The sequence below is a fragment of the Octopus sinensis genome, linkage group LG9, assembly GCF_006345805.1.
Source record: "Octopus sinensis linkage group LG9, ASM634580v1, whole genome shotgun sequence".
NCBI classification, from domain to species: Eukaryota; Metazoa; Mollusca; class Cephalopoda; order Octopoda; family Octopodidae; genus Octopus; species Octopus sinensis.
This window is the reverse complement of record NC_043005.1, coordinates 89,952,723-89,969,441: the sequence shown is the minus strand read 5'-3', so window position 1 is coordinate 89,969,441 and position 16,719 is coordinate 89,952,723. Positions and strand designations below refer to the sequence as shown.

The following is a 16,719-nucleotide window of genomic DNA, read 5'->3' as shown; positions in this document are numbered from 1 at the left end:
ACACACAGAAGTATACACACACACACCTATCCACTCATCTACCCAGACATTCATCCATACATATGTTCATATATAAATCCATGCACCCAAACATTCATATACTCATACGTACATACATGCAAATATTAGTACATACGCCCAGCCACACCTACATGCAGACATGCATTAATACACACACACACCCATTGATGCATTGATGATAAGCCGTATATACACACACACATCCATCCATCCAGTCAGCCTGCCAACCAGCCAGCCAGCCAGCCACCCTTGCATACATGTATACCTACCAGATATAGACGATGGCGAACACCAGTGACGGGATTGATATTATGATCATCAAAGTCCTCCAGGTCCTCACAAAGTAAGTCAGCAGAGACAAGATTAGTAGTCCGATGGTAAATAGCATGTGGGAGGCCACGTTAAATTTCATTCTACTGCCCACCGAAGAGACTTCAGCAGCTGGAATTTGAAACAATGATGACGAGGAAAAATGACAGTAATTACGAAGACGATTATATAAAAAGGGAATTCATAATACACACGCGCGTGCGCATATATATGTACATTTAAATATAAGTTCAGGAGATACAAGGAACATGTCTATGCAAAAATGTAATATATAAATGTACAGTGACAAATGATAAACAACAAGCTAGGGTATATATAGGAAGTACCAAAGACTTCAAAAACAAGATATAGAATACACGTAAATTCCTTTAATATATTAAAAGGTAGGAACTCTATGGCACTAGAAAGCTATATACACAATTTAAAATTGCAAAACATTAATTATTGTCTTGGTCGATCATAGATGAAGCACCGCCATACAATACCATTATCGACAGATGTAGACTGTGTATAAAAGAATCGTACATAATCCTTCACACTTTTAATTCTAATGTTTTAAAGAGTTCTCTGAAGATATTTATTCGTGTAACCATAGATATTATCCAACTTTTAAGAGTAAATTTAAATTCGAACTCGCATACTAACATTTTCTATAGTACAACAATTTATTGCCACTTGGTTATAATTTTAAAAAATATAAAATAAAAACCTCCCACTAACCCTCTTAATAATTTCCATAATACATACGTTTTTTATATATGAATGTTAAATATATACATACATAAATATAATGGTGTATAGATAAAAAAATAGATGAGTTTAATAGAATATATAAAGACATTCCATTTAAAAATCATGGAAAGCCGGGGGCAATACATGTTTAAGAATAGTTTTTGGTACCATACTTAAATGAAAAGAAGTCTTCCTACGATCGTTTCAAGGGTTCATTCCGAGAGTATATATGAATCTTACGATTCATTTCGAAGGAATGCCCCCATCATCAGGAAAAAGAGAAGAGTAATGCTTGCGCCAGAAATGTGTTTGTTTTGGAAGTATTAATTAATACTGCCAAAACAAACACATGGGGGCATTCCTTCGAAATGAATCGTAAGATTCATATATACTCTCGGAATGAACCTTTGAAACGATCGTAGGAAGACTTCTTTTCATTTAAGTATGGTACCAAAAACTATTTTTAAACATCTATTGCCCCCGGCATTCCATGATTTTTAAATGAAATGTCTTTATATATTCTATTAAACTCATCTATATTTTTATCTATACACCATTATATTTATGTATGTATATATTTATTTGTCCTTGCATATTTTTAACATTCAAATATATTTTTATATTCCTATGACTATATTTTGAATGTATTAATATATGTTGTAAAACAATTCTTGTTATTCAATCCGTATATGTATACACCAATCGTAGTCTACCTGAGCCGAACTTCTTCCTTGAATCTTCTGAACATATCTAGCGTCTCTGGTTTGGCTCGAACATTTGCATGCTTTCTGTGATTTTCTAAAGAAAATTTATAATTGTATCTCTCTCTCTCTCCCCACTCTCTCTCTCTCTCTCTCTCTCTCTCTATGAATGTATGTATGTATTAAGAAGAAAAAAGGAGTGAAAAATTCCAGGTAGATGTCAATAAATCACTCATCTTTATAGGGAATATTTATCTAGCGCAGCAAAGAATTTTTATGGAATATTGGTAGCTATAGCATATGTGAAAGGTGCATTATGCCATATAATATTCCTAGATTTATTCTTTTTATTATTTATATATACGCTTCTTTTTGTATTAACATTATTAATATTTTATTTTTCTCATCTAAGTGATGAATCTAAGTCTATGTTATTTGGCTCAGATGGGAAAAGGTACGTTCGTCGAAAAGCAGGTGAAAAATTGTCACCTAAATGCCTTAAGACTAGTGTTAAATCCGGTGGAGGAAGTGTCATGGTTTGGGGGATGATATATGGAGATGGTGTGGGCCCTTTGGTGCGATTACATGGAAAGGTAAATGCAGGAGTTTATAAACAACTTGTAAAAGATCATGTCTTGCCTGTGCTGAGAAATTCAACTAAGCGACCACCCATATTCATGCAGGACAATGCCCCATGTCACAAGGCTAAGGTGGTCATGAACTTCGTCAAGGCTGAAAAGGTAATTGTTATGGATTTGCCTGCTCAAAGCCCAGATCTCAATCCTATTGAAAATGTGTGGAATATTCTAGGAGAACGTTCGAAAGCCAGAAATCCTAAAACAACCGAGCAATTATGGAATGCCCTTCAGGAAGAATGGAATAAGATCACCCAGCAAGAAATTGAAAATTTAATTTCCTCATGCAGTCGAAGATGTCAAAGTGTGATAAATAATTCCAGTATTCTCGACAGAGAGCAAATTCACTGAACACAAACACATTTATGCAGGAGAGAAACACTATCATTGTGATGTCTGTGGTAAATCATTCTCTCACAGAAGTGCCTTAACAGACGGACACATACAGGAGAGAAGCCATATCATTGTAATATCTGTGGTGAATCCTTTTCTCAAGTTGGTAATTTGAAAAGAATTTGTATTACTGTATTTCTCTGTGAAACTTATTGAATATTGGAATTTGTATGAACATTTGATCGTTTAAGCATGTTTCCCGAAATTTCCCTCGTATCATCAATTTCTCCTAAAATGTTTTTAGTTTCTTTGAAACTGGTCTGGTATTTGTTTTTAGTTTCTTTGAAACTGGTCTGGTATTTTAATAAAACTACATGTCTTAAGTCTCAGGTTCACTTTCAACCCCCCAAAACCAACTCCCCTATATTCTTTCCTGTGTGGGAATACACTTCTTTTTCCAACACACACACACACACATCCATATATATATATATATATATATATATATATATATATATATATATATATATATATATATATATTTTAGAGATAGAAGTTCTCATGCAATTCATCAAATCCTAATATACATCACACCATATCATAGAATTTTATTTTAATACTTACTTTTTCAGTTCCAAATTTCTTTTCTATTCGTGTTTCATGAGGTGTGTTTAACGTTCCCTAGACCCTCAGTCTTTTTGAGAGACATGTCTTAACAGCAACCCCAATCATCAGGACTCTTCATAACTTTTTAATAATTCAATAACTATTCCTATATTTTAATGTTTTATCAGTTACGAATGTAACTAAAAAATATGCGGCTGTGCAGATAAATTCGCCGAACCTTGCCGTGCAAGCCATAATTTAATTAATTAAGAATTAAAAATTTACAAAACTAAATTCAAACGTGACTTATGCCTATAAACATACATATAAATTAATAATATGTAGGAATGAAGAAAATTATAATATAATAATGAAAAGAATATATAATATAGTGATGATAAAATAAACAGTGACAAAGAAATATATATTCGAATAAAAACTATAGATATAAGTGGGGATCTTTTCCTTTTGAACGGCACATGTCAACACAATTTCTAGTTAACTAAACACTTTAAAACTTCGTATTCTGGTAGAATGTGTCAAAATAAAACATTTTTTCTCTTGGCTTTCTTGATAAAATTGTAACTCGTTTGTTTAACGTAGTTTCATTTTTCGAATTTTAACCAATGAATCGCCTCTTATTGAGCTAAAATCATTTGCTGCGTCTAAAACTGAGACAACATCCTGTCACTAACCCTAACCCTAATTTTTTTTTCTTAATTGTTACGCGTGTAAAAAAAAAACGGAAGGCTAAAACGAAAGCAATGGAAAATAATTTAAACAATTAACAAACAAAATAATTCTATAATTTTATACACACGCTTTCCGTACGTATACGGAAAGCGTGTGTATAAAATTGGGCCCACGGAGGTAAAGTGGCTGAGCTCCTTTCGAGCGTTGGGCCTCAAGGAGGCAAAGTGGCCGAGTTCTTTTCGAGTGTTGGGAGTCACGGAGGCAATGACCGAGATTTTTGTTATTATGCCATGCTTGAGAAGACGCATCAAGCCGAGCAAAATCGCAGTCGTGGAAGATACTGATGTCACACAAATGGCACCCGTGCCAGTGCACGTAAAACACCCATTACACTCCCGGAGGTTGGCGTTAGGAAGGGTATCCAACTGTAGAAAACCATGCCAAAGTGTAGAAAATCAGACTGGAGCCTGGCACAGCCTCCCAGCGTGCCAGCCCAATCAAACTATCCAACCCATGCCAGCATGGACAACAAACATGATGATGATAATGATGATGATGATATGTATGCATGCCACCATGAATATGTGTGCATACGAGGTGGTATGAAAATCTTCCAAGACTATTTATGTTTAATAAAAAAATAACTTATTTATCTAAGTTTTAAACATCATCTTTTTCGAAATAGCCACCTTACGCAACAATTCACCCATCCCAGTGTTCCTGCCAGTTTTGGTATCCAGCCTGGAAGTAATTTTCTGTAAACATGTCGAGGACCTTCTGCCTTTCTCTCTTGATCTTGACAATGGTGTCGAAATGGCAACCTTTGAGCTGCATTTTCATCTTGTGGGAAGAAACGGAAGTGCGCAGGTGCAAGATCTGGCAAATATGGCGGTTGTGGAAGCGATACGATGTTGCTTTGGCGTGAAACTCACAGGTGAGAAGAGCTTGGTGACAGGGGGCACTGTCGTCTTTATGAATTTTAATTCTTTGTTCTCCACAAATCCGATCGCTTTCGCCGAATGTCCTCCCTCAAACGCTTCAAAACCTCGTTCGTTGCCATCCGTCCATCCACAGACACAAGCTGATCAATGCTCTCCACATTTCCGGTAGGTGACGCTCCTGGCAGGTCTTCCTGATCGTTCATCCTCTCCCAGGGACGTTCTTCCGCTTTTGAAGCATCTGTGCCACTTGAAACTTTGCGTACGACCCATTGCCTCATCACCGTAAGATTCCTGAAGCATGCTCAATGTCTCTGTAGGAGACTTGCCAAGTTTGAAAAATTTCATGGTTCTTTGTTCCAACTTCCTGTCCTTGATCCCAAGAACACAAATTTTACAACTTGCGAACACAGGAATGTCATGAGATAAACATTTCTTGCGTAATGAGATAAACAAAGTTGTTGATATGATTAAAACATCTGAAAGGGCTCCTTCTAATCGATGAGAACAGACAAAGAATAAACGACAGAACATAATTGAACTTGCATTCAAATTTAAAAGTGGAAATTTATGGTGTTTTATTGTTGTTTGCTTACCAAAGACAACTGAGGGAACGTAGGATCCAGAACCACCAACAGCGGTGAGAAAACGTAACACATATATGGCATAAATATTGGAGATGAAGGCCATTGCTACTCCGGTTGACCCTTGCAAGAATAAACACACAATTATCACTTTCTTGCGACCAAATCTGAAAAAAATTGAAGAGACAAACTTAAATTTCATTTGATTAAACACACACACACACACACACACACACACACACACACACTCACACACACACACATGCACACACACGCACACACACGAGGTGTGCTCAAAAGGTATCCGAATTTAATGTTTTCTCCTCCAAATCTAATGTCACGTGGGCAAAATCCTTTGGAAGGGGGTGGGTGACACTGCCCTTCCTGCGCCTGTATGTTGCATCAGTTCTCGGCTGTTATGCCTAAAGTACAGATATGCAGTTCTCATTTGGATTTTCATGTTTGGCCAAAAGCTTGGTGGTACTCAAGCTCAAACCATCCAGAGAATTCAACAAACCATTGGCGATATGATACCATGGACAAAATTCAGATTAAGGAGTGGTATAACTGCTCCAAACATGGCTTCTACTGAGTGGTGGGTGAATCATGTTCAGGCAGGTGATCCACAAGCGGAAACGAGGTGACTGAGAAGATTCGGTGAATAGTTATTTAAGGACATCATGTAACAATCCAGGAAATTACTTATGAAAGAAGTTATCCATGAATTCCATAGAATCTTTAAATCATCAGATCTTTTGTCCCCCATTTTCCCTTTTGTGTAATTACTTTGGTGAAGAGTTCTTTTATATTATTTGCTTATATTTTCATATATTTTTTGTATTAGTTTTACTTCACCACTTGTTATTTCTTCTTGTTATTTTGCTTAAATTAAGGATGGGAAATTCCTGAACTTAATTGATATGAGGATATCCAAATGCGATGAACATTTTTTTCTATAATAATAGCAACACAATATATCTTCACTTTGATATTTACTTCTATGGCCCAAATCCATGTAATTTCGTCCAATTCTGGCCTTAAGTACATTGTATATGTAAAGAGTGGACTTTATTGTGTATATTTAAAGTTCTACAGTTGATGTTCCGCTAATCTGATTACCTAGCTTTCTTTATTTGCTTTAATTTGTGAAGAAACGGTTGTACTCTTTATTAATGTGTCTTTTACTTGTTTCAGTCTTTCGATTGTGGCCATGCTGGGGCACTGCCTTGAGGAATGTCTAGTCAAATGAAACGATCCCAGTACTTTTTTCTCAAGCCTTGTACCAATCTTATGGTATGTAGAAATTTATAAACGTTTATGTATTTCTCAGCCAGAATTTACCATCTACCTACTGTGTGGACGCGTCCTTCTTCGCTGTTGGAGTCTTTGTATACCAACGTCGTGAGTTATTGAAGCACAACTACTAGGTAAGACATTTTTTTTTGGGGGGGGGGATCCAGTGGGGCTTTGTTGCTCATGCTTATTTATTTTTGTCAAGCAAGAAATCTTCAATGAGTCCCACGCATTTGTCTGCCTGTTGTTGTGTCTGGAGTCTCACTTAGCGGTGAGAAGTGTGTTTTGGGGGCTTATCCCTCCGAGAATTGTGTTATTTTTTTGTGACTGTTTTGTGCCCTTGCCAGGAGGATTACCAAGTTGGCCAGGAGTACCAGGGCAGCTAGAAGAATTTGCTGTGTTTTTTTAACTGTTTCTCGTCTTCTTCCTTCCTTCCTGTATTTTTTTTTAACTTTGTTTTTTGTAGACTTTTTTTCAAAAAAGAAACACTGCAAAGAAGATAAATAACACAGTGCTGGAGTGGGAAATTGTCCCGCCCAAACAGTGGATGAAAGACTTTGAAGAGAGGATGGTGGTGCTGCGAACGTACTCCAAGTTGTTCGACGCCATCGCCCTCTTTCAAAAGAGTGAAATCGAGAAAGAGTTGGCAGAATATTTACCAACTATTAAATTCATCTCCAGGGGTGTGAAAGTTTTTCCTGCGGCTGATTGGGTTGAGTCAAAAGCTGTTTTGACCCTTTGGACCCAATCAGCCAATCTGGTTTTCCCAGACTTTTTGAAAATAGCCGGGTGCAGGTACCCGGTGATTCTTGAGGGTCGCTCCCCACCAGGTGTTATCGGTGCCTGGAGCCTGGCCATATAAAGAAAAACTGTCCCCAGGAACAAAATAGGGTCCTGGAGCAGTTGGTTGAGATCTCTGTAGAAGAGGGAATGAAGTCGGCCGAGGAGGCGAAGGACTCCTCAAAGATGGGCCGCAAGAGGAAGAAGGTGAGCTACAATGGGCGCTCACCGAAGGCTCCTAGGGATGTGGAAAGGGAGGCGAATCTCCCGGTCACGGAGGAGACGCACCCTCCTTCAGTTGAAAAGAAAAAAAAAGAGGAAGAAGAAGAGAAACGGGACATTGCCGACAGACGGTGACATAGTACCGGAATGTCCCGGAACCTCGTCGGTAGGGGTTGTACCACCGGCAGGGGAAAAGACACTGCTGGCAGGGAATTGTGCTGCCAACGGTAGAATTGGATATCCCGCCTCCGGAGGAAGACGAATTATTGGTCTTCTTCTATAGAGGCGGAGAGGTAGAAAAGGTGGTGGAAAAATACCATAAGAGAGTACCTTTAGCCTGTACACAGGATCCCGAATGGCCTCCGCAGATAGCTGTGGAGGTCATAAGGTTGCCTGTGATGCGTAGGCTGAAGGGACTCAATGAAGAATATCACTTGTGGCCAGGCGACGCCCACACGGCACCCTCTTTGATCTTGAATGAGGCGTGGGCGATGGCGGAGTATGCGGGCACAAGCGATGTTGAGGTTGAAAAGCCTCAGTGTTATTGAAAGTTCTGAGTTTGGAAAGAAAGGTAAGAGGCTCAGTGCCTCATTTTGTTATTGAATTTTTTATTGAACATTGTGAACAGTGTAGAGGTTTGTTGCCTCAAGAACAATATAGATTGATAAGAGGCTTAGCGCCTCAATTGATGTTAATGTTAGAGGTTCAATTACCTCATTTGTGTTGTTATTTTTTTGTTTTTATTAAAAAACGAAAGAAATAAAAATAAAAAAAGAACAGTGTTCTCGAGGGGCTTCGATTGGCGGGCGTCGATTTGCTTCTCTCACTAATATCGTTATGTCGTTCATCATTTCATCTCATCTGTGTTATTGTCCAGCCCGCACTTGCTTCTATCTTTGTATATGGCAAATCTGATGAAATAAAGAAGCTTGCTTCCCAACCACATGGTTCCAGGTTCAGTCCCATTGCACAGCGCCTTGGGTAAGGTTTTCTACTATAGCGTCGGGCCGACCAAAAGCCTTGTGGGTGGATTTGGTAGACGGGAACTCGTATATATATATATATATATATATATATATATATATATATATATATATATATATATATATACAAGATAAGAAAATGGAGAAATACATCTAAATCAAATATCAATTACCAGATAATACTCAATCACATACTTTATTAAACCACCACATAAGAGACTGTAGGGTTAAACATAAAAAAAGCAGAACAAATCAGTGTACATAAATGAATGTACATAAAAAGTGTACATAAAAGAGTAATGTTGTACAATAAGTAGAATATATATCAAAAAGAGAATATACATATAAGTAAATATAAATATAAGTATAGATTACATCTTACAGCTGTTTCGGCCATGTAGATAAGTATGTCTCATTTTACCAATATTGGCCTTTTATGGTAGGTCAATATATAGATATAAATGAGACATTTACAATTTGGAAATTAGTAGGAAGTAATATAATGTACTATTGACTGTGTATATTTGCATCTAGGTACTAATATGTGTATGTTTATTACCACAATATTAAATTGAAGAACTGAGACATTGAATATGGAACGTATATATGTTTACTAATTTATATTATTTATTTACATTATTATGTATATGTATATTTTTATATGTATAGGAGTGTGAGTATATGCACTCATATGTATATGTATATCTCCGAGGAGGCCTTATGATATTTTTGTAAATGTCTCATTTATATCTATATATTGACCTACCATAAAAGGCCAATATTGGTAAAATGAGACATACTTATCTACATGGCCGAAACAGCTGTAAGATGTAATCTATACTTATATTTATATTTACTTATATGTATATTCTCTTTTTTATACATATTCTACTTATTGTACAATATTACTCTTTTATGTACACTTTTTTATGTACATTCATTTATGTACACTGATTTGTTCTGCTTTTTTTATGTTTAACCCTACAGTCTCTTATGTGGTGGTTTAATAAAGTATGTGATTGAGTATTATCTGGTAATTGATATTTGATTTAGATGTATTTCTCCATTTTTTTATCTTGTATTAGTAATTTGTGGTAAATCATTTTACCTTCGCCCATATAATACAGTAAATGAATTGATTGCATCGCAGTCCTTAACATTTATGTATTAACTTTGTTGGGTACTTCACTAGCAGTATATTGGATATATGTTATCCCATGGAGGGTTGCATTTACAACCGCTACCTCAATTTGTATATATATATATATATATATATATATATATATATATGCACATATGTATGTATTTGTGTGTCTGTTTGTTTCCACCTCCATCGCTTGCCACCGATGTTGGTATGTTTACGTCCCCATAACTTAGCAGTTCGGCAAAAGAGCCTGATAGAATAAGTACTAGGCTTACAAAGAATATGTCCTGACGTCGATTTGTTCGACTAAAGGTGGTGCTCCAGCATGGCCGCAGTCAAATGACTGGAAGACATAAAGGAAAAAATGCTGGTGTGTGTGCATGTGTGTACCAATCAATATATATGTATGTATGTACATATTTATGTATGTATTGATACTATTGGTCCCAGATCTGACCTGCAATAGAAGCACCTGTTAGGGTCCCAGATATGGTTTATTTAGCATGTAAATCACTGGGAATGAGCGACCCCTGTCTCTTGTCAGAACTTCCTCTTAGGCAAAGGTAAACTTGTATGAAAAAACATTGAAATGCAGTTGGCTTCTGGTCATCTCAGTCTCTGTTGTGCCTCTGGTTTTATGGCAGTTTGCTCAGAAAAGTGGTTCTTCACAAACCAAATCCATGCACAGGAACTTCTTGGACTCTCAGAACGTTTGCAAGGACGTTTTGAATTTATGAAGTGATCATACTCGGTCACGAGTTAACATCCACAACCATATATACATATACATGCTCCACCCAGACACATTCATATATACACTCATACATAAACACACATGCATATTTATGAAATACGCAAAAATATAGTGCAAACACTGAACATACCAGAATGCAGGTGTGACACACAAAACTTACCTGTCTGATAAAATTCCACAGATAACCATGGCGAAAAGGTAGCCCATGAAGAAAAAGGTAATGGTGTGCCTTGCCAGAATCGCATCATCGCAAACGAGATTCAGCTGCAATTAGAAATATGAAAAATTATTTAATGCATACATTTTATAATTTTGGAATTGTAGAAACAGTGTTTCTTGGAGACCCCTTTCATAGTCAGTGTGTATTCAAAGGACATTGTTGTAGGAACAACGGTCATGTGACACTCCCAGAATTGAATGTATAATAGGGAAGAAGCTGCTGTCAGATGGGCCACTGCTCTTTGGCTCGGGAACAGTGCGAGTACAGCCACTAAAATTTGGTGGTGCAGGGGCAATGAAAACGCTTTAAGCAACCTTCTAAAAATTTTCACCACCAAAAAATAAGCGTAGAAACATTTTTGGACTGATTTGAAACGTTATTTTCTGTGATGAGATTAATCCAATATGACTGATGTACAAATATAATTGTAGTAGTAGTAGTAGTAGTAGCAGCAGCAGCAGTAGTAGTAGTAGTAGTAGTAGTAGTAGTAATAATAATAATAATAATAATAATAATAATAATAATAATAATAATAATTATTATTATTATTATTATTATTATTATTATTATTATTATTATTATTATTATTATTATTATTATCATTATTGAGTGAGTGAGAGAGCAGTGCCTGCCATCAAAGTGACACTGGAGTAAAATATACGAAGCCCAGTATACCCATCATGACTACCCGTCTGATAAGGGTACACCAGGCACATGCATCACAACCATATGTGCGCGACATGGTGATCTCATATCAAGTTAAACAGCACATGACCTTGCAGGTGGGGCCCAGTTAGAATATTCTTCTGGTCGAGTAGCCCATCCTGCTCAAAAGGTCTCTGAATAAGGGTTGTTTAAGGATGTTGAAAGAACCACCCATGTCTCTGCAGAGCTTCTAACGCTGGAGATGTACAACGATGTCAGCTGTTCACTACCAGGGAACTAAGGTAACACCTCTTATTTTTCGAGCACCTTCCGGAGTATTCAGGCGGTTTCCAAGCAGTGGTTTTCTGCAAGTGCTCCACCCTTATTGCAGCTCCTATTTCTTCCACGTACTTTTCAAGATTTTTGCTCACTGTTCCCCGGGCTTCGACAATTATTGGTACTACTACCATCTTTTTCATCGACCACAGCTGCTTAACTTCCCAAGCTAACCTGTCATATCTCTCGACTTTTCTTTCTTCCTTATCGCATACCTTGTTGTCAGCTGAGCATGCTATATCTATGATCCAGCATAGTTTGTTTTCTTTCTCAATTAAGACTATGTCCGGTTTCCTATTCTCTATCTCATGGTCGCACTGACTCATAAAATCCCATAGGATCTTTGCATTTCTATTTTCGACCATGCCTTCAGGTTTGTGGTCGTACCAATTTTTTGCTCTGTCAAGTCCATACTTGTTGCAAAGTGTCCAATGGACAATCCTTGCTATATTGTCGTGGTGTCTCTCCTTCTTCTTCTTCTTCTTCTTCTTCTTCTTCTTCTTCTTCTTCTTCTTCTTCTTCTTCTTCTTCTTCTTCTTCTTCTTCTTCTTCTTCTTCTTCTTCTTCTTCTTCTTCTTCTTCTCTTCTTCTTCTTCTTCTTCTTCTTCTTCTTCTTCTTCTTCTCGCACTTATGCCACTGCTGAGGGTTAACCCAGAATATTTTGTGTGGAGGGACTTTGTTGTAAAGATTGTTTTCAAGAATTAGTCTCAGAATCTTTCCTGACCCAGGAGTTATATTGGAAAGACTATCAATAACCATTGCCAGAACACTTCACGCTATGGCGACAATGTCTTGGAACAACAATCAATATCCAGTCCCAACATACATTGCATCATAGAGATGTACTTTTGTAGAAAACTCTATCAATAAAACCCCAGAACTTATTCCATTTTCTTCACTCGTTAACCCTCCATATACCCAGATATCTCTCTGGATAAGATGGTGTCTATACCCAGATATCTCCCTGGATAAGATGGTGTCTATCTTTGTCTTCGACCTTGTTAACCTTGGATCTTGTAGGAATTATCCTAAACCCATTCTGCCAATTGCCATGGTTCTCCTCAACTCCTTTGGTATTAGGCATAACCCTGCAACCTTCCATTTCCACTTTGATGCCAATTGATGACACCTTCAGGTCCCAACTGTCCCTTATTCTATGATTTCTCTTGTTCAGGCATGAATTGTTGACCTTGGTAATTGATGGGATTTTGAAGGATGGCAGAGCTTTCAGAGCTGTGTCAAAGAGTTCTCCTGATAGTTAATTAGTAATAAAGGGATTGGTGGTTCGAAACAGTAAGAAATGGAATTTTTCAACCATCTTCCCTTTCTCTGGCATCATGGAACTTGATTTGATGGGTTGTAAATCATTCTTGGTAAGGTAAGTCCTTGAAGTATTCACCTACTGTTTGGGACTAATGTTACCAATGTCAGCTATACATGCATGCATGTACGTATGTATGTGTGTGTTTGCATGTGTATATATGTATATATATGTGTGTATGCATATGTATATATGTATATATGTGTGTGCATCTGTATGTACGTATCCTGCATATTTATGTGCTTGCATGTCCGTGTTTGTGTATTTTCTATATATGTGTGTGTGAGCATGTGTTTGTATGCGTATGCACCTCTGTCTCCTTGTGTGTGCATGTCTGTGTGTGTGTGTGTGTGTTATGCAACTATGTACCACGTTTGTATGTATGGATGTGCATCTTTATATGTGTGGATCCGTGTCTCCATATATGTCTGTTCTAGTAACCTATGTACGGATAGGTGCATACACACACATATACACATACATACACAGGCAAACACACACATACATACGTACATGCATGCATGTATAGTATAAGCACACACACACAGACCCACACACATGCGCACAAACAAACAAAAGGGAACGCAGTGTAAACAACGAACAGAGTCAAGACTATTGAAAAGGTTGCAAGACCCATCGAAAATTTTAGGAAAATAAAAATAAGAAAAACGTGGAAATTTTATCGGTGAGTGTGTTACATTATAAGGCACAAAAAGAAAATGGCTCTCCCATATACAACAGTATATATGCATATATTTATACATATATGCATATATTTATACATATATATATATATATATATATATATATATATATAAAACTGTAGTTGTGTGAGTGTCTGTCCCCTTCGATTTAGATTCCTAACAACTCCCACATTTTGCGGTGCAGTTTAACCAAATTCGGGTATCTTATAGTCGTGATTCATATCGAGCCCGTCTGGGTATTAGCACGCGTCTACGATGAGTCTACGATTTTAAAAATAATTTAACATAATTTTTTATTCCATTTTAATGCATATTTTTTCGTGTGTCGATGGCGGCGGAGTTGGCGTCCACGCTCACATCTGCACCTGTGTTGCTTCTCCCCCTTCTTCCCTCCCTCGTGAAGCTGTGGGGAAGGGAGTGTAAGGAAATCAACGTCGTAATGCGTTGTCAAGGAGACCAGCGTTCTTTTAGAACAACGACTTCATGGCTTGAAGTCGCCAAAACAGAAATCGCTAAAAAAGTTGAAACAGATCCACAAAAACGGCAATTACCGCCACACAGGGCAGGTTTCCTGTGCAAACAATTTGCACAACCGAATGTTTTAGTTGTTGCACAAATCTTTATATATAAAAGTAAGGTTGTGTGTCTGTCTCCTACGATTTAGATTCCTAACTACTCCCACATTTTGCGGTGCAGTGTAACCAAAACCGGGTATCTTATAGTCGTGATTCATATCGAGCCCTTCTGGGTATTAGCGCGCGTCTACGATGAGTCTACGATTTAAAAAAAATTTACCATCATTTTTTCCATTTTAATGCATTTTTTCGCTATTATATAAGAGAAGTAACTCTCTAAAAATGTCTACGATGAGTCAGAGATTAAAAAAAAATTACCATCATTTTTTATTTCATTTTTAATGCATGTTTCGCTATTATATAAGGGAAGTAACTCTCTAAAAATGTCTACGGTGAGTCAACGATTAAAAAAAAATTACCATAATTTTTTATTCCATTTTAATGCATTTTTCGCTATTATATAAGGGAAGTAACTCTCTAAAAATGTCTACGATGAGTCAACGATTTAAAAAAAAAATACCATCATTTTTTATTCCATTTTTAATGCATGTTTTGCTATTTTTTTGCTATAACTCACTAAAAATGCTTATATAGTTATTTCCCTTACAAACCCGAGCAACGCCGGGCGATACTGCTAATATATACATACATTAATGTATATGTATATAAGTATATATATGTGCATTTATATGTATGTATTTATATGTGTGTATATATACATGTATGTATATATATATGTATGCTTACGTGTTTGTGTGTGTGTGTGCGTGTGTGTGTGTGTGTTCGTTTCCCACCACTGCTTGACAACCGAGTTTGGTGTGTTTATAGCCCCGTAACTTAAGAGTTCAGTACAAGTGAGCAATAGATTAAATACCAGGCTTTATAGAAAAACAATAACTATTGAGGTCGATCGTTCAAATAGAATTCTTTAAGCAATGCCCCAGCATGGCCACAGTCTAATGACTGAAACCAGTAAAAGATAAAGGATAAAGGATATTTATGGTTATGGGAAATGCTTATCTATGACGGTTGCAAAGTCTCAAGCAAAATTATATTGAGCAACGAATGAAAAGAAGTTAAATATTGCAACTCCCCTTTTTATAAAACGCAGACGCCATGAAATTGTATGAATTCACAAGCAACAAGTTCTGAATGCTTCTTTCATATAACATTTCAATGTTTGTATTATTGAAGCTGTTAATCACAATGTCCTCTTTGTCAACCAAAGCGAAAATAATAACTTTTATATTTTTGAGGAATATTCAATATTCAAGATTTGATGAGGTTAACTGTAATTCTTTCCATTAACCACTTAAATGTTTTTCAAGATCATATCTAAAGTTTTACACACACACATGATGTATAAACATACATACATACATCCAGACATACGTACATACATACATACATACATACATACATACATACATACATACATACATACATACATACATACATACATACATATGTATATATACATGCATCTGTATTTACATACATACACACATGTATACGTGTATACGTCTATATATAGACTCATATATTTTAGTAAGATAATAGGGTAATGCTGTTCGTAGAATTGGCAGAAAGGAAGATGACAAGAAGTAATATAAAAAAAAACAGGTTAAGATACAATATAGCAACATCACACTAGATACAGCAAATGAAATAAGAGAATTAGAACGAAGTCAGACATGCAAATACTTAGGAATCAATGAACTAGATACGGTACAACATACAAATATGAAAAAAAAAAAAATAAAAAGAACACTGCAGACGAGTTAGATTAATACTGAAAACAGAGCTGAATGCGAAAAACAAGATTATAGGTATCAGCACGCTAGCTGTCTCAGTTATAAGTTACAGCTACAATATCTTTAACTGGACACTAAATGAACTAAACAAAATCGCCAGGAAAACAAGAAAAATAGTGATAGCATTTAAGATGCACCACCCAAAATCTGACATAGAAAGGTTATATAACTTATGGAAGATGATAGAGGCGAAATCCAAACTAAAACTAGAGCATCAACGGATCATGATAAAACGATGGCAAGAAAAGCCCTTTCATGGCAAATACTTGGTTAGACTAAACGCAAAAGAAATAGACAAAGAAAAATCCCAGCAATGGTTGAGAAGCTCAGGACTCAAAGCAGAGACTGAAGGAT

General features: G+C 36.6%; 1 protein-coding gene across 3 annotated transcripts in view; it reads right to left on the bottom strand.

The window, feature by feature from the left end:
• The window catches only part of LOC115215469 (organic cation transporter protein-like), a 104,432-nt gene that overhangs the window by 74,427 nt on the left and 13,286 nt on the right, over positions 1-16,719 (bottom strand). Inside the window, exons 3-5 of one of the 3 annotated variants that reach the window (XM_036506091.1) lie at positions 10,910-11,013; positions 5,586-5,740; positions 291-462 (exon numbers count right to left, since the gene is read on the bottom strand). In XM_036506091.1, the coding sequence (XP_036361984.1) occupies positions 291-462; positions 5,586-5,740; positions 10,910-11,013 (431 nt within the window). The remainder of the gene's footprint in view (positions 1-290; positions 463-5,585; positions 5,741-10,909; positions 11,014-16,719) is intronic. The other 2 variants (XM_036506092.1, XM_036506090.1) reach the window with 2 other exon arrangements.